At 46.7% G+C, this 25516-nt stretch overlaps 1 protein-coding gene across 2 annotated transcripts in view; it reads right to left on the bottom strand.

Annotated features, from left to right (window-relative positions):
• Positions 1-25516, bottom strand: part of LTBP4 (latent transforming growth factor beta binding protein 4) — a 214842-nt gene that overhangs the window by 130113 nt on the left and 59213 nt on the right. For both annotated transcript variants that reach the window (XM_075323655.1, XM_075323656.1), the window contains exon 5: positions 5108-5269. In XM_075323655.1, the coding sequence (XP_075179770.1) occupies positions 5108-5269 (162 nt within the window). The remainder of the gene's footprint in view (positions 1-5107; positions 5270-25516) is intronic.

Raw genomic sequence — 25516 nt, 5'->3', positions numbered from 1 at the left:
GGATACAATGACAAAACATAAAGTCCCCTCGGGGAACCGTTTGCCGTGCACATTCACTGCTGAACATATGTCTCAAAAGTGCTACTGTCCCTACACAGGTGCGTAACCCCTCCGTGGACTCCCACAGTAAAGTCGGTATACATGCAGTATATATTGTTTTGCAGGATCCACTAGATGACTACCTTGACACTGGAAGATTTTGTATCTCATCACTTATGAACTGAGGTTGACCTCCTTAGATAAGTAGTCCCATACTTTTTCCAAATGCCTTCCAAAAGAAGACTGGTTTCGACATGCTCATACGCAGTTATATGAACGCTGTTTATTGTGAGATTGTCAGTCCGTAATGAGGCCTTTTATTCTCCCAGCGACTTGTTTATTTCACATCCATTATCCCATACAACCTTTCCTGAAACATCCTGTATGACATCATATCGCTGCGCTTCACGAATCCTCACACATGTACGTCTGCCCGCCGCTCTGCGGCATGTATCCCTAGCCTGAATTCCTGTAAGGATGTGGAGCAAGGACAAGGGATATCCTTTAAGGCAGAAATTTAAAGAGGCACAAATACTAAATGCTAAAGAGAGCTGCTAATGTTATTCACACGGATCAATGGAAACGTCTCCGTAGGGTTTTAGCAACAGAGATATGGAAGATAAGGTGGAGATCACGTAGGCAGACACTTCCGGTCAGTCAAAAGTTACGGGCACAGGATGGCACCGTGGGCTAGAAGTGGCGCCGAAAAAAGGTGAAAATGCCGGAGGTTACGTATAAGGCTATGTTCATCTTTTCTTGACCACAAAGATGGAGCATTTTTGGTCCCAAAAAACACACCCGCGGCAAAAGCGCATCCAAAAACACAATGTGTTTTTGACGCGTTTTAACCGCATTTTGCCCAATACGTTTTTTTTAAGTCAAGTCTATTGACTGAAGGAGCTCAAAAATACTCGCAGAATGCAAGAAGAACTGACACGCTGCATCTTCAAAAACACAGCCAAGATGCAGCCAAAAAAAGATGCCCAGTGTGGACAGCAAAATAGAAATCTCATAGACTTTGCTGAGGGAAGGAAATGCATGCATTTGGGTGCATCTTTCTGTGACACCCCTGACCTCATCAGGGTGTCACAGGGAACTGCACTCCTTTCTCTTATGGTGCAGAACTTGCCCTCCATAGTTCTGGGATCCTAACTCTGGTATTGTTTCCATCAGCACTCAAATCCTAACCACACCTAGCACCACACCTCGCACCACACCCTGCCAGGCACACCAGTGGCTGGTCTAGCTGGAAAAGGGCTACCCGCCTAGGGGTCAGGCAGACTGGTGGGAGGGACATAGTCAGTCTTAGAGTAGCCCTCAGAGAGTGAGGAGCTGAGGGAGTTGTAGCTCCCTGGGAGACTTTGGTTAGGTTGCAGACGGTGGTCTGGGACCAGAGGAGTCGGAGACCCGGTCGCAGGGTATTGGAGAAGGGTGCCCAGACTTAGTTCTGGAAAACGGTCGGCACAGGAAAGTCCAGGAACCAGACCGGTACCGAGCACGGCGGGGTACAGGACCCTAGATCAGGGAGTAGCTTCACGCAACCTAGTTATTCACCTGTGGAGGATAGTCTCTTTATGAACTTTCCCCAAGAGCTCAGAGATCGAAGGCACCAACACACAACGAGGTGGATAGGGCTTTCCAGCTTATGCGGCCCACTGAAATCCCAAGTGTCAGCCATCGAGAGCACAGCTCCCCTATTTAACTATAGGGAGCGGGACCCCGAAAGCTTCAGGCCGAGGGGTCACTCAGAAACCTCTATCTACAAGTGCATGGAGGCAGGCTCCAGTCCACCAGACAATACTAGCGGGGACGGATTCCCGGATGGGCTCCCCAGAGTGGCAGCGGCACCCAGAGACTTGGTTTACTTCTGTGTCAGAGTCTGCTTCATGGTTGCACCAACATCCACACGGCCTGAATGAGTACACTGCCCACCCTGCGTCCTGCCTGCCCCACAGCCCGTACCATGCCATCCTCCATCTATCCTCAAGACTCCCGGGGTCCACCCTACCCGTGGAGGTGACATCATCTGGCTGCCCCGCTCCATCTCCCTCGGGTACTCCCACCGGCAGCGGCGGTACTCCCCTTACCGCGAACCATGGGTGGCATCATGAACTCTCCCTTGTAAATACCCCCTTTTACACTTCGAAGTGGCCGCAAACCCCCGGGTCCGGAGACCCTCGAGCCACAGTAACCCCTCATTTGTGACCTCAAAAATGCACCAAAAACGCAGTAAAAGTTGCCCTGTGTTAACATAGCCTAGACAGGGGGTTAGATTTAAAGCGCCACTCCAGCACTGAACAAAAAACAAGCTCTGGAGTGGTGCTATCAGACATTTTTGGGGTGGAGAGAAGTGTCTTAGCTCTAAGGCACTTCTCACCACCCGAAAAATGTCTAATAGCACCATTCCAGCGTTTCCTTTTTGTTCAGAGTTGGAGTGGTGCTTTAAATCTAAGCCACCTGTCTTATACTCACCCTCCGGCATTTTCACCTTTTTTTGGGCGCTGGTTCTATCCCACGGTGCAATCCTGTACCCGTAACTTTTGACTGGCCGGAAGTTAAAAGTTACATCACAAGCACTTAATGCAAGTCTATAAGAGCAAGAATGAGGCTCTCATAGACTTGTATTGAGTTGTGACGTCCAGCGTGCTCCATGAAACAATGGAGCTGCCGATAGGTCACAAATCGCTGGAGACTGACGGAGAGACGTTTGAAAAAGATGAAGATGGTGGCAGGCGAGTATAAGACCAGGGACATGGGTCTTACATTTCAAGCACCACACTAGTGCTGAAATTAGAAAAAAAAACCAACACACTGGAGTGGTAATTTAAAGCAGTTTTCCAGTTTTTTTTTTTTTTAAAAAAAAAAAATCCCTATACTCTGGCTGAAGTTTGTGCTTTATTCACCCTCCCCAGGTCCCGCACGAATTCTCCACCACTACTCCCAGTATCTGTTATTTTTTGCAGCGCTGACATCTCGTTAACAGCGCTGCAGCCAATCACTGAGCTCAGCAACTCTGAGCAGTTCCAGCCTTGGGCTGGTCCGGGTCAGGCTCAGTTCATTAGCTTCATTTTGGTTGATGCAGAAAAAATGGATGGTTTAGCCACTAAACTGTGACGGACAGCCAACCTCAATTCTTGCAAGTTCCCAACATAGGGAAGAGGAGGAAGCTCAGCAAGGAATGGAGCAATCAACGCTGAACCGATGCAGCTTTCATAACTAAACTATATTATATAGCTTTATTAATTTATATTAGGAAACCTACCAAGGAACGTTAATGTTTCACTTCATCTTTTTACTAGTCATCCCAATCAGAAACAGTGGAAGAGAAAATACTAGTAAACGGCATCAGATTAATTGAGCTTGTGCCAAGTGCTAAGTTGGAGTAATGCTAGTCACTACTTACGGATAGTATAGACTGAAGGGTAGTCAGAAAAGCCAGGGTCAGGAAACAGGAGGACACGACAGGACACAGGGAGTAAGCAGAAACGCAGTCAAGTCACAACCGAGAGTGAGAATTCAAGGAGAGTACGTATTAGAGTCAGGGAGCAGAGACGTGGTCAGGTAAAGGTGCAAGGTCAAAAGCCAGGGGGAAACAACAAGAACATGGAGGAGTGAAACAACGGTCCGGGGTCAAGAAACTGAGATCAGAACATAAGCACAAACACGAGCCAAGAGCACAACTGCAGAACCAGAATGTATGACTGGCGAGGTTCTGGGAGGTCATGACGAGTAATGAAACAGAGCAAATACCAGGAAGATGGAACACCTGAGTAAAAGCACTTACTAGAACATGCTTGAATCCTGTGCTGTCAACAACCTGTCAGCTAGTGCTTAAAGAAACAAAGCAGAGTATCTCCAAATGCAAAATGCTCTGCACAAAGGAAACATGTCACTGCCTGCACTGTAATTCAGGAAGGCGCGGCAGAGCATCACAGTGTGCAAGATGCTCTGCACAAAGGAATAATGTCACTGTCGGCTCTGTAATTCAGGAAGACGCAGCAGAGCATCACCTGTGTGCAAGATGCTCTGCACAAAGAAATACTGTCACTGCTGGCTCCGTAATTCAGGAAGATGCAGCAGAGCATCACGTGTGTGCAAGATGCTCTGCACAAAGAAATACTGTCACTGCTGGCTCCGTAATTCAGGAAGATGCAGCAGAGCATCACGTGTGTGCAAGATGCTCTGCACAAAGAAATACTGTCACTGCTGGCTCCGTAATTCAGGAAGGTGCAGCAGAGCATCACCTGTGTGCACAAGGCTCTGCACAGAGGATTTGTGATAGTTAGTTATTAGAGTTGAGCAAAAAGATTCCCAAGACCCTGGTCCAGTTGCCACGTTGGGGTTCTGTGGCCATTGGACCAGAGCATGGCGAACCCCTACTACCTACAGCATCCCCGATATAATGCACCATATGACGTTGTGGAGGCCTCTTAACCAGAGGAGCAGCGGAGATGCCACAGGTACTAAGAGAGTCACAATGCTCTGGTCCAGAACGTGGCCACTGGACTAGGGTCCTATGAATCCATTTGCTCTACTCTATTGATCATGCATTTTAAAACATTTTTTGTGACTTATGCCAAAAAGAAGAGAAGTGTTAAAGGTCCCATGCAGACGCCCATAAAACTCAGCCCAAGCACAAGGCTATCATGTTTGTATCAGTATACCCATGGATGGTCCATGCACTGCAGTCCACACTCGGACCCAGTTTCCCGGACGTCTCCATGAACCCCAACATGTCCGTTGAGTTGGTCCAAAAATATAATGCTTGCACCATTTGGATTAATGCAGTTTATTTGCTCCCTTTTTGCATTCGTGCTTTGGAATCATTAATAAGCCTCCTCTAATGTTAACGTTGATGAATGATTTGGCAAAAAATGTGAAATGCTGATGGTCCTTAATGTGATTGAATATTGCGGCTGCTAGGACATTATATCAGAGCGCGAACACATTTTAGGCTTAGCAATAACTGAAAATTCAATAAAAATTATTGGAAAATATAGACATTGAATATAAGTAGTAACAGATTGGACAAAGCCACAGGTCAGTGACATAATAAATGGATACTCACAGGCTCGAAATCCATGTTCTCCATTGTTCCTGGCGGCTTCGTCGCTGTAGACGGTGGTCATGTTCCCTTTCTCGCACACGTTGGTGCACCGGTTGCTCACGCAGTGCACACGACATATCATAGGTGTGAACATCACTCGGACCTTCTCCACCTGTCCGGAGGCTGGCATCCACCCCAAGCAGCAAAGAGACACAGAAAGAAGAATTAGTTTCCCCTCCATTGCGATCTCTTACTCCCAGAGGCCCCGGTAGATTGCTAGCTCTTGGGGGGATGGGGGCCTCAGGGAGTGGGGTTAAGTTTTCTTCTTGGGGGCTGTGTTGGGTTTTTTGCAGAGATTATGTTCTTCCTGAACTCCTCCTGCCTCTCACGTAGAAGGGGAAAGGAGGGAGAGAGGATGATGATGGTGGTGGTGGGGGGGGGGAGAGAGAGATGTGGGGATCTGGGTACGGGCTCCTTTTGGGGTCCCTAATACGGGAGAATAGAGACTGGGACTGAATGACACTCTGACTTTATTAGAGCAAAGGAAGGAAAAAAAAAAAAAAAGAGGGAGAGTGCGAGAGGACGGATGAGGGAGTGACAGAAAGCGAGAACAGTTACACAGCATGCTGGCTACAATATGAAATGTGGATCAACTAATTAAAAACAGTCACTGGGCACCCATCCAACAACAATGTTTACAAGGGTATCCCGTCAGCCATTAGTTGGGCTCACGTTAACCCCATTCACTCCCTGCTTCTAAACATTTATTTTACACTCTCAGTGCAGATAACAGCAGGGGCAATATAGATAGCAACATGTTTCCTTCCCATGCACGGAAGGATCACTCCTCTCCAATATTCCCCACACTGGTGCTCATTCCAACCAATATCAGCCACAAGGGTCACCCATCAACGTAATATTCTAAGCTGACACTTCACTTAGTAATATTATGGCCAAGATTCAGCTCCATGACTTTGGTATAGTCGAGTTCCGGTGAACCCCCTAAACATACCTTTTCCATCTAACCCCTTAACCCAACGCCGCAATATAACCACAGACAACAAAGTTGGATGAAATGGCCACAACAGCCTTTATTTAGCATACCGTATTTTTCGTTTTATAAGGCGCTCCGGATTATAAGACGCACCCCAAATTTAGAGATAAAAAAAAAATATGGGGTCCGTCTTATACTCCGGTGTTGTCTTACCCGAGGGGTGTGACAGCAGTGGTGGAGCGGGGTCAGTGGTGGCAGTGGTTCAGTAGTGGCAGCGGTGACGGGTCAGTGGTGGTAGCGGCGGCAGGTCAGTGGTGGCAGCGGCGGGTCAGTGGTGGCAGCGGAAGCCGCGATGGTTGTGTGGTGGTACAACCAGTGTCCCAGTCTGTCCGCGGTCCGGGCTTAAAAGAATTGGCGCCCGAAGCGACGCATGCACAGATGGACCTCTCATCCAAGAGCTCCAGATGCACATGTGCTGACTCCCAGCGCCATCATTTGAAGCCGGGATCGCGGACAGACTGGGACACCTGCCGCACAGCCACCGCAGTCCGCACAGCCACCCGACCGCCCGCCAACACAGAGTGGCAGCCAACAGGCCGCCAGCCCACCCTCTCCAATTCTCCACCTCCTGTTAAGCTATATTCGGATTTTAAGACGCAGATAATATCAACATCTTCAGATTTTACCTTCTCATGTACCAGGGACCTCGGGAAATTGTTACCTCTGCATGCATAACCGGAGGTGCCCCTGGCCATGATGGCGTATTTCTGGCATTTATGTCGAGCCAATATAAGGCTTAATTCACCAATTTTTAAAGGAGTACATAATCGAGGTGCTGGATCTGTTTTCTAATGAAAGCCACTTAAAGGGGATCTTTCCATGGATTTTCTAAATTTAAACTGAATACTAGTGATGTGTCGGTCGCGAAGAATCTGACACAAAGATCTGACTCTCTGCTGTGATTGACAGGAGCCGGCATCCCAGTGAGAGCCACTAAATTCTCTAAATGGCTCTCGCCTTAAAAGTCAAGCGTTCACTTAACAAAACCTGCCCACCTGAACTAAACCCCACCCACTCAACAATTTAATTGGCCCAATGTGAGTGGGCGGGGTTATCAGCGGGTGGGCATGGGATTTGGCAGCGTTAATATCTTAAATATGTGTTTCCCTGGGGTGAACACTTATTTACTAGGGATCAATTTAGGATCCGAATGAGCTGGCCATCTGAGCTGGATCTCCAAAAAGAGCCAGACTGCCCATCACTACTGAGTACCTCCTCCATTTGCCACTCTCCAACTGATTATGAAAGAGGTTTTCTTCTGTGCCCCGGTGTGCTAAAGTTATGCCCTGGACAACCCCTTTGGAGGTAGATTGTACTCATTGACTTCAAACGGAAAATAAAAATTCACAATTATATTGTAGTGATGCAGATTACCCATGGATCAGCAGAAAATTTTGGAGACATGCAATCCACAGTGCCAAAATTGCAATAAAATGTACCACAATGCTCACTGAATCCTATGGAGCTTCGTTCTTAGAACAAAGCTCCATAGGATTCGATGCTCATTCTAGGACATTACACTATTGGATTATGACAGGACTTTGAGGATTTCTGTTTAATTAATAAACTAGTGAACTAGGTAGTGTGGAGGAGTCTTTATTCAAATAAACTATTTGTGTATGTCTGTGTTTTATTAACTCTTCACTTTCCGGGTTAGTAATGGGGGTGTCTGATAGATACCTCTCCGTTACTAACCCTTGGGCTTGATGCCAGCTGTAAATTCACAGCTGAAATCAACCCCAAAGGTATTACCCCGATTGCCACCGCACCACGAGGGCAATCGGGAAGAGCTGGGCAAAGTGCCAAAATGGGCGGATCTAATTGATGCACCACTTCTGGGGCAGCTGCTATTTTTAGGATGTGAAAGGCAAACTCACCATGGGCCTTCCCAGCCTGATAATACCAGCCCCTTGTCTGCTTTACATTGGCTGTTATCAAAAAAGGGGGTCCCCAAGTCATTTTTTTTTTTCCATTTATTTTGCTCACAGCAGCATACAGGCATCTTCCAAATGCTGAAGAGTTTGTTGTTTGGCTGCACTGCAGCCTTTCCACAAAGTTTAATGGCATATGAATGTGCCGCCCTGGTGATGACCGGGGTGCTCGGATCCGGGGTGCTCGTGGCTCGAGGGGTCCGGAGCCGGGTTCGGCGAGCACTCAAAACTTGAGAAGGGGTTATTTACAAGGGAGAAGTTCGTGACGCCACCTGCGGGTTGCGGTAATGGGAGTACCGCCGCTGCTGGTAGGAGTACCAGGGAAGATGGTGTGAAGCAGCAAGGTGTCAGTCCCTCCGCAGGTAAGGAACGCCCCGGACTCTGGGGTTTGGTAGGTTTGGGAGGACAGCTTTGGGAGAACAGGGTACTCACTGCGGATAGTCGTGGTGTTGGATGAGGTTTATAAAGTAGTCACACACACTGTAGGTAAACCAAAGTCTCTGAGTGCCGCTGCGGGGAACCCGTCCAAGTACCCAGTCCCACCAGTGTCACTTAGTGATCCGGAGCCTGCCTCCGTGTACAGCTTGTTAACTGTTGGTGGTCCCTGTGGCTTGAAGGTGTTGGGGGGCCTCGCTCACTATGTGTAGTGGAGCTGTGCTGTTGAGAGCTGGCACTTGGGATTTCAGTGGGTTGCTTTGTTTGGAAAACCCTGTCCCCCGCGGTGTGCTGATGCCCTCAACCTCTGAGCTCTCAGGGAAGGTCCTGAAGATCCTCTCCCTCTGCAGGTTAATTGCCAGGACCTTGAATCGGCTCCTGACCTACGGTCTTGTACCCCATCATGCTCGGTAACGGTCTGTTCTGTTGTGCCTTCTTGGTGCCGACAGTCCCTCCAAGACTACGTCCGTCACACCCCTCTTTAACGTCCCTGCAACCGATCCCCGACTCCTCTGGTCCCGGACCACTGTCTGCGACCCAACCTGTCGCCTCTCTAGCTCCCCGGGAGCTACTACTTCAGCTCCTCACACTTTGAGGGCTCTCACTGGGATTTCAATTACTTGTAATGGGTAGAGGAACCTGGCAGCGAGTGTTTTAACTTCCCTAATGAGCAAATTGATCCCCAAGACCCTGGTCCAGCAGCTACATCAGATCCTGTGCTCGCTGGATGGGATCCCTGTGATCCACCTACAACCTGCCAACATCCCCAAATCCAATTTGGAGTGGATGTATTTGGCATTACGCTAGGGTCCGGAGATTCACGGCCAGTCCGGACTCGGGTCACGATACACAAACATCTGACTTTGCCTTAGGGGGCGATACATGACGCAGGCTATAAAGGGAGAATCCTTGTGCCATTCATAGCCCACTTGGGCTCATAAGCTTCACAGGCGGATTCCATGTCTGTATACAGAGCACTACCTAATATCTGCTGGACTGATGAAGGATTCTGCCATATTCTTATATTTATAATACTGTCAAGCAAAGTATTATTTTTCTATTCACGCGTTTCAGCTGAGCCAATAAACCAAACACAATCTCTCCGGAGTCTTCAGAGCCACCTCATAAAGTCAGTTTGTCCATGACAACTATTTTGTGCTATTTGTATTCTAGGACGTGGTGGAAAAAATACACCGAAAACACTTCCCTTCTCTTACACATCCCTTCCTTGTTTCTCAGACTTTGAAGAATAAATTGGAGCATAATGACTCAGAACCCCATAAAATCAAATTTTCAGGGCTCCGTGAGACCTTCCACCATTATCAGCAAATAAAATCTAAAACTGTATATCTTAAGATTATAGGCGCTGTCCAATGAAAACTAATTTTCACCATCGATTGGTGGGGGTCCGACCGGTGGGACCCAGATCGGCTCAGCAAGAAACTTTTATCGGCATTAATATCCTCCTTAGAATGAAGCGTTAAGTCAGATCCACAATCACCGCTCAATTCATTCATGAAGGGGCTGCCAGAAAATGCCAAATACATCGTCAATACAGGTCCCGGCAGTCATATCACTTAAAGGTTTATTTCCAAAATATCAAGTTATCCCCTATACATAAGATAGAGGCTACCTTAATTTGTTGATCGGTGGGAGAAAATGGCTGATACGCCCCATCCTGATTACAGCAGAGACGCGCATGTCCATTCATAGTCTACAGGACTGCCAACTGTAGCAAAGACCTGTTCCTGGTTTCCAGAAACCATTTTGGAGCTCGCTGGGGGTCCCAGTGTTCGGACCCCAAGTAGGTAGCAAGTTATCCCCTATCTATAAGATAGAGGCTACCTTAATTTGTTAATGGCTCGGATGCCCCATCTTGATTGAAGAGGAGATGCGCATGTCCATTCATAGTTCATGGGACTGCCGACTGCACCAAAGATCTGTTCTCGGTTTCTAGAAACCATTTTGGAGATCACTGGGGGTCCCAGTGGTTGGTCATCAAGTGATCAGCAGGTTTTCCCTTGCACCATGGTTAGGGGATTATTTGATATTGTTTTTAGAATAACCCTCTAATCACCTCTTGTTACATGCCTATTTTTGCAAATAATTGTATTCCTGTCATGAGTGTATGTCGCTTGGTTGAGACCCCGGGTGAATCTGGTGTCGGAAGGTCACAGCGCTTTACCGTTGGCAGGTTCACGACTGTTATTTGATAACATTTCCCGACCACCGTGCGGAGCTGCCGCCCGACCACCGTGCGGAGCTGCCGCCCGACCACCGTGCGGAGCCGCCGCCTGACCTACACCCCACCTATTGTCTCCTCCCCATAATCCTATAGAATGTAAGCCCGCAAGGGTAGGGCCCTCTTCCCTCTGTACTAGTCTGTCTACTGTAACTTGTATACGTATTTTGTATGTAACCCCCTTCTCATGTACAGCACCATGGAATTAATGGTGCTCTATAAATAAATAATAATAATAAAATAATAATAATTTCCTTGCTTATAGTGCTATAAAAGGGTTAAGCATAAGCATCCTTTCCTGCCTGGCTGCAGGCTGTAGCTTCCAATGTTAGGTGCAGCTCTTTGGGATCACTCTCTTTCACTATTTAAGTCATATAATCTGATCACATGATGCCTGTGATAGAAACTGAATCCTCATTTCTATGTGGTCCCCTTTGGAAGGAGACTGCTCTGGAACAAGTTTGTCATGGTGTTTGCTGCATTGAAGCCGCCTGGAGTGTCTTTTCCTTGCATGTCTATTTCACCTGTTTGTATTCCTTCCCTTGTGTTTCTGTATTGTAGTGGCGAGTCTAGTGATCTCGTCAGCCTGCTCACTAGCCAGGGTGAGTAGAGGGCTAGCTAAGGGCCTAAGGTATCTGTCTTGGCACAGTGTAACGCCTGCCTGGATCAACAGACTCAGGGGGATGTAATGGACAGACTAGAGTGAAGCCACTCACCAAGCAGGACCCCCAGAACCCTGAAACTCTTTAACCCCTATACAGGGATTTGGAATTACACAGGGCCCTGGAGATCACTACCTGTGGAAGGCTGCAGTCCGATGAGAGTAGTCGTCAGGCAGGATCAAACCAGGAATAGCAGAACAGGGACAGAATCGGCAGGCAAGGATGTAATCAGAAAACGGAGCAGAGGTCAAATCCGGATCGGGCAGCGAGGTACAAAAACAGCAGGCAGAAGGGTAGTCAGAAAACACGCAGAAGTCAGCACACAGGAATCCCAAAACAGAATAGGGCGGACCAGGAGCCAGGAAATCAGAACTATCTCTGGCAGTGGTCATGTGACAGGAGGGGGAATAAGAAGGGTGTGGTGTCTTCCCATTGGCTGTAGCTGAACGCTGGCAACTTCAGCTGGAAGACACACGCCACCCACAGTCAGCCAGTGGTACTGCAGATCCCAAGATAACCCAGCCCAGTGGATGATCGGAGCCTGCGCCCACCAGTGCCGCTGGCATCGACTCCTCTCCCATCACCAGCACCATCCACGGCAGGAACACGGCGTCGCCTGGCGATCGGAGCAGAAGTCGCTGGAGCAGACTCCGGCGGTGACGTAACACACAGGTTGCAAGAACCTGTATAGAGACACTAGGGAGCTCACGAATCAGCTTGAGGTGAGTTCAGGAGGTGTCCCCTCACCCCTCTCTCAAGCGGCAGGGACCTCCGTTGTATCGAAACCCATGTGTTCCCTGTGTGTTGTAACATCTTCTGGGGGGTTTCCAGGCACGTGAGTGACAATTCCTTAAAAAAAATGAAAAGGAATTTTGGAAGATCTTTTCTTAGAAAACCTGAATTATGAAGTTCCTCCATTATGGCTCTTGGAAATGTATGAATGCCCCTGATAACTGGGGAACACTATTTCCCTTGTCAATTGCCCCTTGTGTAGGTGGGTATATGTCCCATTTATAAGGGGAAGACTATCACCCAGCATTCATCTTTTTCATACATTTTCAGAAGGAATACCATAAGTCCTCAGGCTACGTTCACACATCAGTTTTTTTCCATCAGGCACAATCCGGAAAAAAACGGATAAAACGGATCCAGCGCTGGATCCGTTTTATCCCCATTGATTTGTATTAGCGCCGGATTGTCTGATGGCCTTGCGTTGCATCCGGCTTTTGACGGATCCGGCGTAATTACTCAATGCGGCGGCCGGATGGAACGTCTCATTGAACGTTTTTGGTCTCTGAAAAAAAAACGTATCTCGCCGGATCCGGCATGATTTACAATGGAAGCCTATGGATCCGTTTTTTTAAACTGAGCATGTGTTACGACCGGGTGGTGGAAACACTGGACCGTACACCGATTTCCCCTGAGGAGGCAGCCAGGCCGGTCACCCCTCCAGAGGGTCCTGATGCACGGCAGCCGAAGCACAATTGGTAGCTGGACAGTCCGTAGAGGAGCAGGAAAGGTGGATGGCGCAGAGCACACAAAGTTCTGGACGGTAGCCCGGGTGACGAAGCTCAGGGTCCGAGGCCGGGTTGTAGGGTCAGGCGGGATCCGGAACCTGCTGAGCGATGGAACGGGTCACCGAACGGAGCCAGGGACTGGAGACTGGCGGAGCTGCAGAGGTGGTGGAACATCCGCCGAAGTCACCGTCAAGGTCCAGGGATGGACTTGGTTCGGAGCGGCTGGCGTGGCAGGGCAGGCTCTGCGAGACAGACAGGGTTAATACAAGGCAAAGCACAGGGCAAAGCAATACGGGGACCTGAACACTAGCTTGCTAAACACGTAGAACAGGCCCCGCCCACCAGGAAAGTGCATCTTAAAATACCCTGTACCTGTCTATGCAATTTCCTATTTCTAGGTGCTGGCCCTTTAAGAAAGGGTCAATGACCGCGCGTGCGCCCTAATGCGCATGCGCGAGGCCCGAGTACCAGAAGCCAGTACAGGGAGCGGTGCGGAGGAAGCAGGGGTGCCCGGCTAGAAGTCCCACGTCGCAGAGGAGCGCCGGGAGCGGGGAGCTGGACGCATGGAGGCCGCAGGCGGGGAAGAGGAGGCCGGGACCAGAGTGGTGAGCAGGGGACGCCGCCGGGGAGCGGGGAGCGGGCCACGGGGACCGGAGAGCGGGGCCAGGGGACCGGGAAGCGTGACAGCATGCTCCAATTTATTGAAAAAATGGATCCAGCAAAAAAACGGACGAACCGGATGCACCGGATCAGTTTTTTGACAGATCCGGTATACCGGATCCATACAAAAAAATGATCAGGCGCATCCGTTTTTGCATATTCTGCGCCGGATCCGTTACATCAGGCACACGCCGCCGGATTGTGCCTGATGCCAAGAAACTGATGTGTGAACGTAGCCTAAGAAATAATGTTCCAGAATTGTAAATTTGAAGGAATGCAAGTATAGAGTATACTACCAGACATGTCAGATGATCGCATGAGGAGCATCATACTGTACTTCTGCCCCTTTAGGCATTGCAGGGAAGAAGAAAAAAAGTCTTCCTTGACTTTTTAGGAAGTCTTATGTGCACAATCTTTATGAAATAACTTCTCCGGTAATTTCGGCTACGTGCAGGACCTTATTTAGCACTGTGCGTGCCCTTAGGCAAACTCTCTGCTTATACTTTATACTTAGAAAGCCTTTGCTAAAAGGTTCCTAGTCCAGGATAGCGGGAGGAATTTATGTCCGAGCTTCTTCCAAGACAAAAGCAGCTTTCTGCAAATAGAAACACTAAAATAGCCTCCAACACTAATAGATATTTTATAACAGTTGGTTGATGCTGTGATATTTATTATCCATGTATTACAATTGCCAAGCAGGGGCGTAACAATTCACTATATTGCAGTCACACCCAAGCCCTATTGTCTGGTGCCCAAAGGCCCTCTGCCACATAAGAAGACCCCAGTATTAGAAATGGGCCGGGGGGCTTCAAGTTACACCTCTGCTGCCAAGATATATTACAAAGCTATCAAACCCAATTATTCTGGGCGGCTTATATACTCTTGACCCTATTGCTAATGGGTGGAGCACCATTAAATTTCCAATAAACTATGGCAAAAAGTCATTTATAGGAGATTCGGAGTGGCATTGTATGACCTCCACGTCTGGAGAACGCGCGCACCACCAGAGCTCAGGCAAAACCACATATCCTCTTCTGATTTAGACTTTTTTTGGCAGCATTCCCAAACCCCCTCCAAAATTATGCATTTTCACAATAATATTTTATTATTTTTTTCAGCATTTTTTTGGTGCATTTATTAATCTTACAGTACGTACACTTTGGAAAAGACAAAAAACAAAGGAGCATTTAAAGGCTAATTATAAAAATATCAACTTTATTAAGTACAAAATTACAATATGATGGTGCTAGATGTTATGATGGATGAAAACCCACATGTTACTGGGGGACCAAGGCAACCAACACAAGAATAATGGGAAGTCCAAAAAGGGGCTCTGTATATACAGTACAGACCAAAAGTTTGGACACACCTTCTCATTCAAAGAGTTTTCTTTATTTTCATGACTAAAAATTGTAGATTCACATTGAAGGCATCAAAGCTATGAATTAAGACATGTGGAATGAAATAATTAAAGTGTAAAACAATTGAAAATATGTCTTATATTCTAGGTTCTTCAAAGTAGCCAACTTTTGCTTTGATTACTGCTTTGCACACTCTTGGCATTCTCTTGATGAGCTTCAAGAGGTAGTCACCGGAAATGGTTTTCCAACAGTCTTGAAGGAGTTCCCAGAGATGCTTAGCACTTGTTGGCCCTTTTGCCTTCACTCTGCGGTCCAGTTCACCCCAAACCATCTCGATTGGGTTCAGGTCTGGTGACTGTGGAGGCCAGGTCATCTGGCGTAGCACCCCATCACTCTCCTTCTTAGTAAAATAGCCCTTACACAGCCTGGAGGTGTGTTTGGGGTCATTGTCCTGTTGAAAAATAAATGATGGTCCAACTAAACGCAAACCGGATGGAATAGCACGCCGCTGCAAGATGCTGTGGTAGCCATGCTGGTTCAGCATGCCTTCAATTTTGAATAAATCCCCAACAGTGTCACCAGCAAAGCCCCCCCACACCATCACACCTCCTCCTCCATGCTTTACGGTGGGAACCAGCCATGTAGAGTCCATCCGTTCACCTTTTCTATAAAGACACGGTGGTTGGATCCAAAGATCTCAAATTTGGACTCATCAGACCAAAGCACAGATTTCCACTGGTCTAATGTCCATGTGTTCTTTAGCCCAAACAAGTCTCTTCTGCTTGTTGTCTGTCCTTAGCAGTGGTTTCCTACCAGCTATTTTACCATGAAGGCCTGCTGCACAAAGTCTGCTCTTAATAGTTGTTCTAGAGATGAGAAGGTGTGTCCTAACTTTTGGTCTGTACTGTATATAATATAATATGGCTGACAAAAAAGCCTCTAGCCGCTATGAAATCCAGAAGGATTTTAGCTTAATACATCCAATTCCGTACAGATGACCAAGTCAGTCTAAATATATCTATGAGGCAGCATAAATAGTCAGCCAAAGATGGATCAATCGCCCAAAGACTTACCCATAACTCAAGCGGTGGTCAATCAAAAGTCCCACACCAACATGAAAGACCCTCCAACGCGCGTTTCGCGGAACAGTAGATGTTTTAGCTTCTTCAGGGAAGGTATATATGTATTAAGCTAAAATCCTTCTAGATTTCATAGCGGCTAGAGGCATTTTTGTCAGCCATATTATATTATATATATACAGAGCCCCTTTTTGGACTTCCCATTATTCTTGTGTTGGTTGCCTTGGTCCCCCAGTAACATGTGGGTTTTCATCCATCATAACATCTAGCACCATCATATTGTAATTTTGAAAAAAATTGGATTTTTTTACAATTTTGTACTTAATGAAGTTGATATTTTTATAATTAGCCTTTAAATGCTCCTTCGTTTTCTGTCTTTTCTCAAGTTCATTATAGAGTGGCATATGATGCGAGATGTGCACTGGTAAATTATTTATATGTCCCAGTACGTACACTTTTAAGATCTTTTTTACCACTAGAACATAACTTTTACTTCAAGTAACATTGTAGACTAAACTTTTATGTGTGTGTATTTGAGTAATAACACCATTTCTGGCCTTGATATTATTTTTATTCAAAAATAGCTCCTCTTCAGTAGCAATCACAAAATTTCAGTTGTCTCTGAGCTACTGGGTAGAAACTAGCTGCTAGCAGTTCTCCCATTTAAAGCACACACAGACATGGAGGAGTCCTGCTCTCTTTTCACTGTAGGACCTGTTCAGAAGAAGCAGCATAGAGGATATTGTAGAGCAATACTGAACAGTGGAGCTGTGAATCCAACTCTGGGTGAGATAAACACTTACTATAAAAAAAGGAGCACAATCTGTCAACCTCTCTCAGCCCCTTCTCCTCTCAATAGACTTCAGAAAGAATCAGTAATCTGGCTGGCAGTCCCTCAGTGATCAGTTTTCACCCAAACCATGTGTCACACAGAGTTTGGCTCAAAACTTGCCGAGTGTCATGACAGCATCAGTCGCTGTTCACACTACAGGCTCTGACACTCCACACTATGGTTTGTCTGGTGCTTCTGACTTGCATAATCAGTTTTTCCCTGCATTTTTAAGATAGTAGAATCTGTCTTCCCATGCCGACTATAGCTTCTACTAAACCGGTCCGTGTGCTGTGTGTCCCAATTTGCAGGTGTTTGTTCTGTATACTGCTTGGCGTGTTGTGGAGGTCTCTCTTTGCTTCCTCCCTGCTCTTATTTTCTCCATAGCACTTGTTGTATAATACCTCTGTGTGAGCATGCTGTGTGATTGAGTTTTGGTGTCCAGTTTGTCTAATTATGTGGGCTCAACCACTCCTGTCCCGGTCCTTTCCTGTGGAGGGGGAGAGAGGGTATTAGATCAGGGCAGGCCAGGAAGGAGTCCCAGACATCCTCACTTTCAGAGGTATCTCTAGGTATCTCTGGAAACAGGCCTGAGGGCCAGTCTAAGAATCCCCTGTTATCTCCATACCACCCATGACACCATGTAGAGGTACAATTAAGTGTGTTTGGTGTGAATTGGCATGGTCAAGTGAGTGCATTTGTAATCTGCGGGCATTGTAAGGTAGCCCTGAAACTGCCTCTTTCCTGATTGGTACTCCTGGCTCTTTTTTTGACTAGCAGGCCTGGTCTGATGCCACATGTTCATTACGATGATGTGCTCCATGCTGCTTAAAGAAAACAGGAGACCAGGCATGCCATCATCTAAAATGAGGTTCTTAGGGCTCTTGTCCAGTGCCCCCAGATTACTGACGTAGCTGTTTGACTGGATTTGACAAATTGATTTTCACCAACTCTACCCTTAAGTTGTACATTTCCTGGCCTTTGTAGATACAGAATTCTGTATCTTTCATCTGACTTAAATATGATGAATCTGATTGCCACAGGTATGTCATGGGTGATAGTCATGTGTTTTCTGGCCATAGAAGGTCACAGCGTTTGGCTGCACAGAATTCTTCCTGACTTTCCATTGTTCCTGCTGTCAGTATTCATTGGTATAGGTAGCTTTCCTGCTGGATTCATCTCTCCCCTTTTGGACCCAGCAGGAGCTCGCCTTCCACCCAACTGCTGATCATCAATATTCTCTTGGTGCTTAAATACCCCTTCCTTCCTTCCTTGGACTGATGCTGGTGATATTATTCAGTTAATTAAAGACTTGGTTGCAAGCAGGTGGATTGTACTGTTGTATCGTTGCTGAAAATTTTGCTAAACTTCTAACAGTGTCATCAGTGGATAAGTAGTTCACACATTCTCCCCTGTGTGTCCTCTTTGTGTTGTCTATAGTGTTTAGTGGGGTTGACAAAGAGCTCATCACATCCATTCTCTATTTAAGGTCAGCACTAGGGATACCTAGGGTCAGGTATCCGGCACCTATCTAGGGTGGTGAGGGACCCCAGGGACCAGCAGTAGGTTTGGTCACGGGTCACCATCTTCTCTTTCCCTAGACACAGGGTTTCCCTTCCCTTTCTCTGTTCGTTTGGTACTTCCCCGTACCTAGCGTGACACTGATGCCTTCAACCTAAGCCAGGTCTGATGGAAGCTCTGGGGCCTTCTGGCAAGACCTCAGTATATCTTCTTTTCTGGAGCTTTGGCAGGTCTCACCCATAGTTTGAAGACCAAAGGACTGTAATAAATCCAAGTCCAATACAGCCTGCAAAAATGGAATATATGGTAGGGTATAGATGAAATATCAGAGATGGTCAAGTCACGGACAATGGATGCCAACCTGGGCTACAAAAAGTCACAGTTTGGACAGTCAGAAATAAAAATGACCATTTGATGCCTTATTCCAAAATTTCCGGTGACCTCCCTTCCACTCCTTGCCAAATTACATGCTTAAAATGCCCCCCAGGGTCCTGGCTTCAGATCACTTAAGTTAATATTACCTCTTAAGTGCCAGGCAACGCGCTCACATCCTCTGTCCCTCATAAACAAACAGCAGCTGAATGTCAGGCCCCAAATGGCTTCTGACAAGCAGCTGGCGTGATTCTCTAGTGCGGCTCTGCCACAAGTGTTAGCCATTATCCAATCTGACTGTATATGCCGGCCAGAGCGTGAAGTCATACGCTGCAATACCGGATGATTTCACTGCCCGGCAAACAGCTCACACTGGAAGCGAGAGGGCAAGTGGTGACGCATGAGGGAATGGGAGATACCAGTGAGTTCAGCTCTGCAACTGCTAACTTAATGGCGATACCCACGTGTCTGCAAGATGTATTCACATCTCACGTGTTCTTAATAAAACCTGAAGAGGTTCACACAGTATTGTCCACACGTGGGATAATATTGGACAATCAACCAAAAAAACGATGGCAGTAACATGGATTAATGATCGGTGATGTTGACTTTTGAGTGGTGGCACTAAACAGTCAATCATTTTCATGTCATTGTCCATTTTTAGCAGTCTACATTGGTAATCTATCCAAGTCTTTCTTAAAAATAAAAGAACCCGTATATCTACACAAGATTCTCGAGCTTCTCCAGTCTCCATAACACCCATAGACCCGAATTTAAAGCGTCCCATTGCATCTCCATCTATTGTTCCTCCTGATGTGGCTACCTCATCTAAAATAATCTCGGTAATGGAATTTCCATCTCTGGGCCCCCACCTATTTGACTAGATATTGCATATAAACATCTTAAATGGCAGGCTGTGGTAGAGGGTCCTCAAAGAACTACTATCAGCCCAATCCAGTGGGAATTCTCGTCGCTGGTCTTGGGATATCTGTCTCTGACTTAAGGACCACCCTGTGATCTGCATCTGAGGTAGAAGCACCACCTTAAGATCCTGGTCCATGGATGAAGGGGAACCCTGAGATCCCTTGTCTTTGTTAATAGACCACCGTGAGATCCATATCTTCGGCTGAGGGACTACAAAGAGAGCCCTGTTTTTAGTTGAAGCACCATTCTGTGATCCACGTCCCTTTCTGAAGGACTACCCTAAGGTTGCTTTATCTAGTTTAAGGGCACCCTGAGATTCCTTTCCCTGGTTTAAGTACCATGCTGAGGTCCTCCTCCTTATTCTAAGGAACATCCTAACATCACCATCCTTGGTTGATGGACCACTCTAAAATACCTGTCTCTAGTTGAAGGTCTTCCCGGAGCTCCCTGTTTTTGACTGAAAGACCTCCTTGAGATTCTCTTCCTTGATTGAAGGACCTCCCTGAGAACCACGGATCTGGTGAAAGTCCCCCAATGCAATCCTCGGCTGAAGGACCACCCCGAGATCCACATGTGTGATCGAAGAACCACCCTGAGACTCATGTACCTGGTTGAAGGCCCACCATTAGCAGCCTATTCTTTGTTGAAGGAACACTCTGAGACTTTCTCTCCCTGGTTGAAGGAACACTCAGAGATCCACATCCCTGGTTGAAGAACTAACCTTCATTGCCTGTTCCTGGTTCAAGGTACACCCTGATATACCCTTCCTTGCTTGATTGACCACCTTGAGATCCTCATCTCTGATTGAAGAATCACCCTGAGACCCATATCCCTGGCTGAAGGACCACCCATAGCAACATATTCCTTGTTGAAGGAAAACCCCGAGACTCTCTCTCCCAGGTTGAAGAACCACTTGGAGATCCACACTCCTAGTTGAAGAATCAACCTTAGATCTCTGTTTATGGTTGAAGGACCACCCCGATATAACCTTCATTGCTTGATGGACTACCCTGAGATCCTCATTGTTGGTTTAAGGCCCATTTTTAAAGGTTGTGGCTCTGTTTCATAAACTGCTGGTTCAATTACAAGATCTGTCTCGTTCTGGGGGAGCGCCTCAAACAAGTAGATACCATAGAATAAAATGAACTGTCATGGAGCGGTAATAAGCAGATTTGGGCGGGAAGAGAGTTTTCTATCTGTCATCACAGTCTGATTTAATGGAATTCTGCAGGAAATTCATATCAATCTGAATAATGTTATTTTCTGCTGGGCGTTTTCAGCCCTAAGTCCTGGGAGCAGACAGAAAAACAAAGACAGGACACAGATTGGAGCTAAACCTTACATTGCTTTCTATGCTGGTGATAAGACTGAGGTCAGCCATATACTTACCCTGCTCAGGACACACGAAAAAAAAACACCAAAAAAATGTATTGCAAGGCTACAGGGCTCATGTGTCCATCTGACATGTCAACGCTGGGGGTCAATAAACAGGTGAGGACCAGAGTTATCACCATGAATGACCAAGGGATGGGCGAGGAGGATGCACTGAATTTTCATTTTAAAGGGTTTGCACAAAGTTTTTTATATTTCCATCCTATTCATGGATCTGTCACCAGATTTTACGATATGGACTACATTATTGAATAGAGATCTTAGACCGGATGAGGCTGGTGTATTTACTATGAAAATCCACATCAGAATGGCTGTATAATCCGTTTTGAAAATGTAAACTCAATCTCCACCTCTCTAGCATGATTGACAGTTCCCCGCTGTCTTTTTTGAAAAGTTTCCATGCCTCATATTAGAATAAGCATGTTTATGAGTCCAGGTCTAGCAGGACTATTACAATTTTGATATCTATATGAAAATTATACAGCAATTCTGACAAGGATTTTCAACATCAGTATACCCGCCTCATCAGGTCTAATATCTTTATAGTGTATGCAATTTGTGCTTTTAACTCTGAAAACAGATCGGATTTAAACAATTATTTGCAGCAGCCATAACAGTATGATTTAAGGGGCTGTACATCTCTGGCAACATTTTTTTTTTATTTAAATACATGTATTTTAGGCTAAAAAAAAAAAAATTAATACATTTTTATATATATATATATATATATATATATATATATATATATATATATATATATATATAATATGAATTTTGGTTTAATTAAAATTTGAACCATTTTACTTTAAAATTGCTGTTTCATGTTGCAGAGTCTTTTGTGTCACATTCAATTATATTGCGGTCTGTAATTGTAAATCAGCTAAAAAGAAAAAAAAAATGTTAGAAACGCTCCCATTGGACAGTCAGAAAAAACTCACTGATGGATTCTCAAATAACTCATTCTACAGTCAACAAATAATAAATCTTTATTTTTATATAGTGCTAACATATTCCGCAGCGCTTTACATTTTCATTCCTCAGGAACACTGTCCCCATTGGGGCTCACAATCTAAATTCCCTATCAGTTTGTCTTTGGAGTGTGGGAGGAAACCGGAGAACCTGGAGGAAATCCACGCAAACACGGGGAGAACATACAAACTCCTTGCAGATGCTGTCCTTAGTGGGACTAGAAGCCAGGACCCCAGCGCTGCAAGACTGCAGTGCTAACCACTGACTCACCGTGCCGCCCAGTGCAAAACACAGACGTTAAAGGGAATCTGTCACCAGGTTATTTTTCCCACATCTGAGAACAGTATAATGTAGAGGCAGAGACCCTGATTCCAGCGATGTGTCACGTACTGAGCTTTTTGCTGTCATTTTGATAAAATCATTGTTTTCTCTGCTGCAGATCTAGCAGTTAGACAGAGCTCATGAATATGCTGGACTACCTGCAGCACGCCAAGTAGTCCTGTAATGATAATCTCCTGCTGATTAAACAGTGATTTTATAAAAACTACACTAAGCAGCCCAGTAAGTGACACATCACTGGAATCAGGATCTCTGCCCCTATGTTATGCTGCTCTCAGATTAGGTGGCAAATTCTGGTGACAGACTCCCTTTAAATAGTGCAAAATTTTAAAAAAAACAATTTTAAAAATAATTTTTATCCAAAATTGCTCAAATTTAAATAATAAAAATGTCAAAAGTTGCACAACTCCTTTAATATGGATTTCTTCTTTACTATTTGATTCAGCAAAAAAAAGATCCACAGCAAATCTTTTGCATGACCCACTACAGAATCTGGCATGCTGGCACCACATTTCCGTGAGATTTCTGGAATCTCATGGTTCTGCTCATACTGTAATTAGCGGCTTTTAAATTTTCATAAAACCCATGAAAAAAATGCTGGAAAAAAACCCCAAAACAAAGCAAAAAATGCAACGTCTGAACACAGTGTAACGCAGAAGGTGTCCTTCCCTTTGGTCACGATCACCTGGAATCTAATAGGAAGTGATCAGTTCCTTTGTAAACCAGAATAGGGAAACATTGCACCGCTGACCCTGTTACGTCCTCCATGTTTCCTAACATCCTTCCAGGCCCCTTGTTGTGGTATATACAGTTCCATACACCACTATACACCATCCTAAGGAGTGTATTTGGGGGTGGGGGGTTCCTTTTTCTTGGAGTCCACATTCATGAGTTAAATTGGGGTCTGTCCTGAGAAAGTCATCCACTGAGGCCTCGGATCCACTTGTGTTTTGCATAGATGAGTGCAATCCAATAAAACATGGGATTGCTCTCACTCTAATGCAAAACTATAAGGCAGTGTGACGCCCTGGCAAAACCAGGTAGTCACAGGTAGGCCCCTACACTACACCCTTCCCTCACCTAGGACACGCACAGCCGACCTGAAACCCTAGTCACCCCCCCTGTAGGGCAAGACAGACACACCAGTGGGCGGGACCAGGCGGTTAGGGAACGCCCACCTAGGGGTCTAGACAGCAGATCTGTTGTAGAGTTCAAGTTGAGAGGAGTGTGGGCTGGGGCTAGGTGTAGCTCCAGCCGAGGAGGTTCAAGTTGAGCGGTGCCAGGGTCGGAGCCCTGGTGCCTTGGCTAGGTGGCAGACGGTGGTCTCCGGCAGCAGGAGACGGGAAGATGGCTCGGCAGATCCGAGGAGGACCGGAGAAGGGTTGGAGCCCACCGGTACTGACACCGGAGACCCGACTGGAAACCGTGCACACAGGGGGTACTCGGACCCTGAAGCTAGGACCGAAGATAGCGGCCTAGTTAATCAACCGATTGAGGGCAGGATTATAGGTCCTGTCCCAACCTAAGTCCCGAAAAGTAGACAACCACCCATCGAAAGGGATAGGGCCACCGCCAGGGCCTGTAGATCCCACGGGTCAGCGTCAGACGGGCACGGTTCCACAGGCCACATCCAGCCGAAAGCAGACGTGTTCTACACCGGGAAGTCAAACTACACAACCACACTAGTGCAGAGGAAAGGACGGCGACCACCAGCCCGGGTGGGGGACCAAAGTACAACCGGCCACGGCGGCCGGCCACCAACCCTTGGTTTACCAAAGGACTCGTGTGATTTCTTCCAAAGTGAGTAAACAACTCTTCCCCGGTCCCTCCGGTCGTGCAAGCCCTTGCCAACGCCATACCCTGCACTGGGCCCCGGGGCACCCACCCTTACCCACGGAGAGGTTAACATCCAGCTGCCATTACACCGTCCCCAGGTGTCCCCTACAACTGCAGCGGTGGTGTCCCACTTCACCACACACCGTGGGTGGCGTCACGAACATTCTACAAACATCCCCGTATAAATACATCCCCCCCTTTTTTATTTGGAATGTCCGCGCGCCCCCCGGGTCCGGGCGACCCCTCGAGCCGTAACGTGGGTCCCGGAGCCGAGCAGCGCTGGCTGCTAGCATGGGGGTGTCACAGCAGCATCCATCTGTGATTGATTTCTCACGCCACAGCGGCATGTGGAATGAATCACAGCATGCTGTGTTTGGCAGCGAGTCTCGGCTCACGCACCCCCATACAAGTCTATGGGAGCGTGTGAAACATCGCACTGCACTTGTATGTCATCCGAACACAGTGCGATTTACGCAGAGACAGACCGCGGAGGAGATGGGGAGAAAGTGCTTCCTCCCTCTTCTCCTCCACAGCTGTGATCTGATCACTAGATCAGATCACAGTCGCATGACCATCGGCTGACACTCGCAGCAGAGGGTCATTAGCATATCGTTCTGATGCTCTCGCATCACAAGCTATGTGCAAGTGGAACCGAACCCTAACTCAGAGAAGCAAGTCAGATATTCATTCTCTAATGGGCTCCCAGAAAAACCTGAGCGCAGCGTTCAGCAGCCCCATATATAAGAATTGGTCGAGCATGTCCACTGCAGCTCAATTTTAACGAGAACAAAATCTTCCCTGTTCTGCAGATCAGTGCAGGTTCTAGTGGTCGGACCCCACAATCAACAAGTTATCACCTATCCACCTGTATTCTTTAGACACACCCTAGTTTAAAAAATAAAATCCCTGTTTTATCTGCCGCAGATCTAGCAGTTCTCTGAATGCTGAGCTCTGTATGACTCCGCCCACATCACTGATTGGCAGGTTCCTGTGTGCACTGTGCATATCCAGAAAGCCTGCAATCAATGATGGAGTGGGGTTATACAGAGCTCATGAATATGGCAGCAGGTTTACCAGCTCTCTAGTGATAATCCCCTGCTGATAAGACTGTGATTTTATCAGAATTACAGCCAGCAATCCAGTAAGTGACACATCACTGGAATCAGGGTCTCCCTCTATCTACATTATGCTGTTCTCAGATTGGGTGGCAGAAATCAATGGCAGATTCCATGAAAAAAAAAAAAGACCACTATTAGGGGGAACACACGTCACTTGAAGGACAGTGAGCTCCCTCTAGTGGTGGCTGC

The sequence above is a fragment of the Anomaloglossus baeobatrachus genome, chromosome 9 (assembly GCF_048569485.1).
Source record: "Anomaloglossus baeobatrachus isolate aAnoBae1 chromosome 9, aAnoBae1.hap1, whole genome shotgun sequence".
NCBI lineage: Eukaryota > Metazoa > Chordata > Amphibia > Anura > Aromobatidae > Anomaloglossus > Anomaloglossus baeobatrachus.
This window is presented reverse-complemented; position numbering and strand designations above follow the sequence as displayed.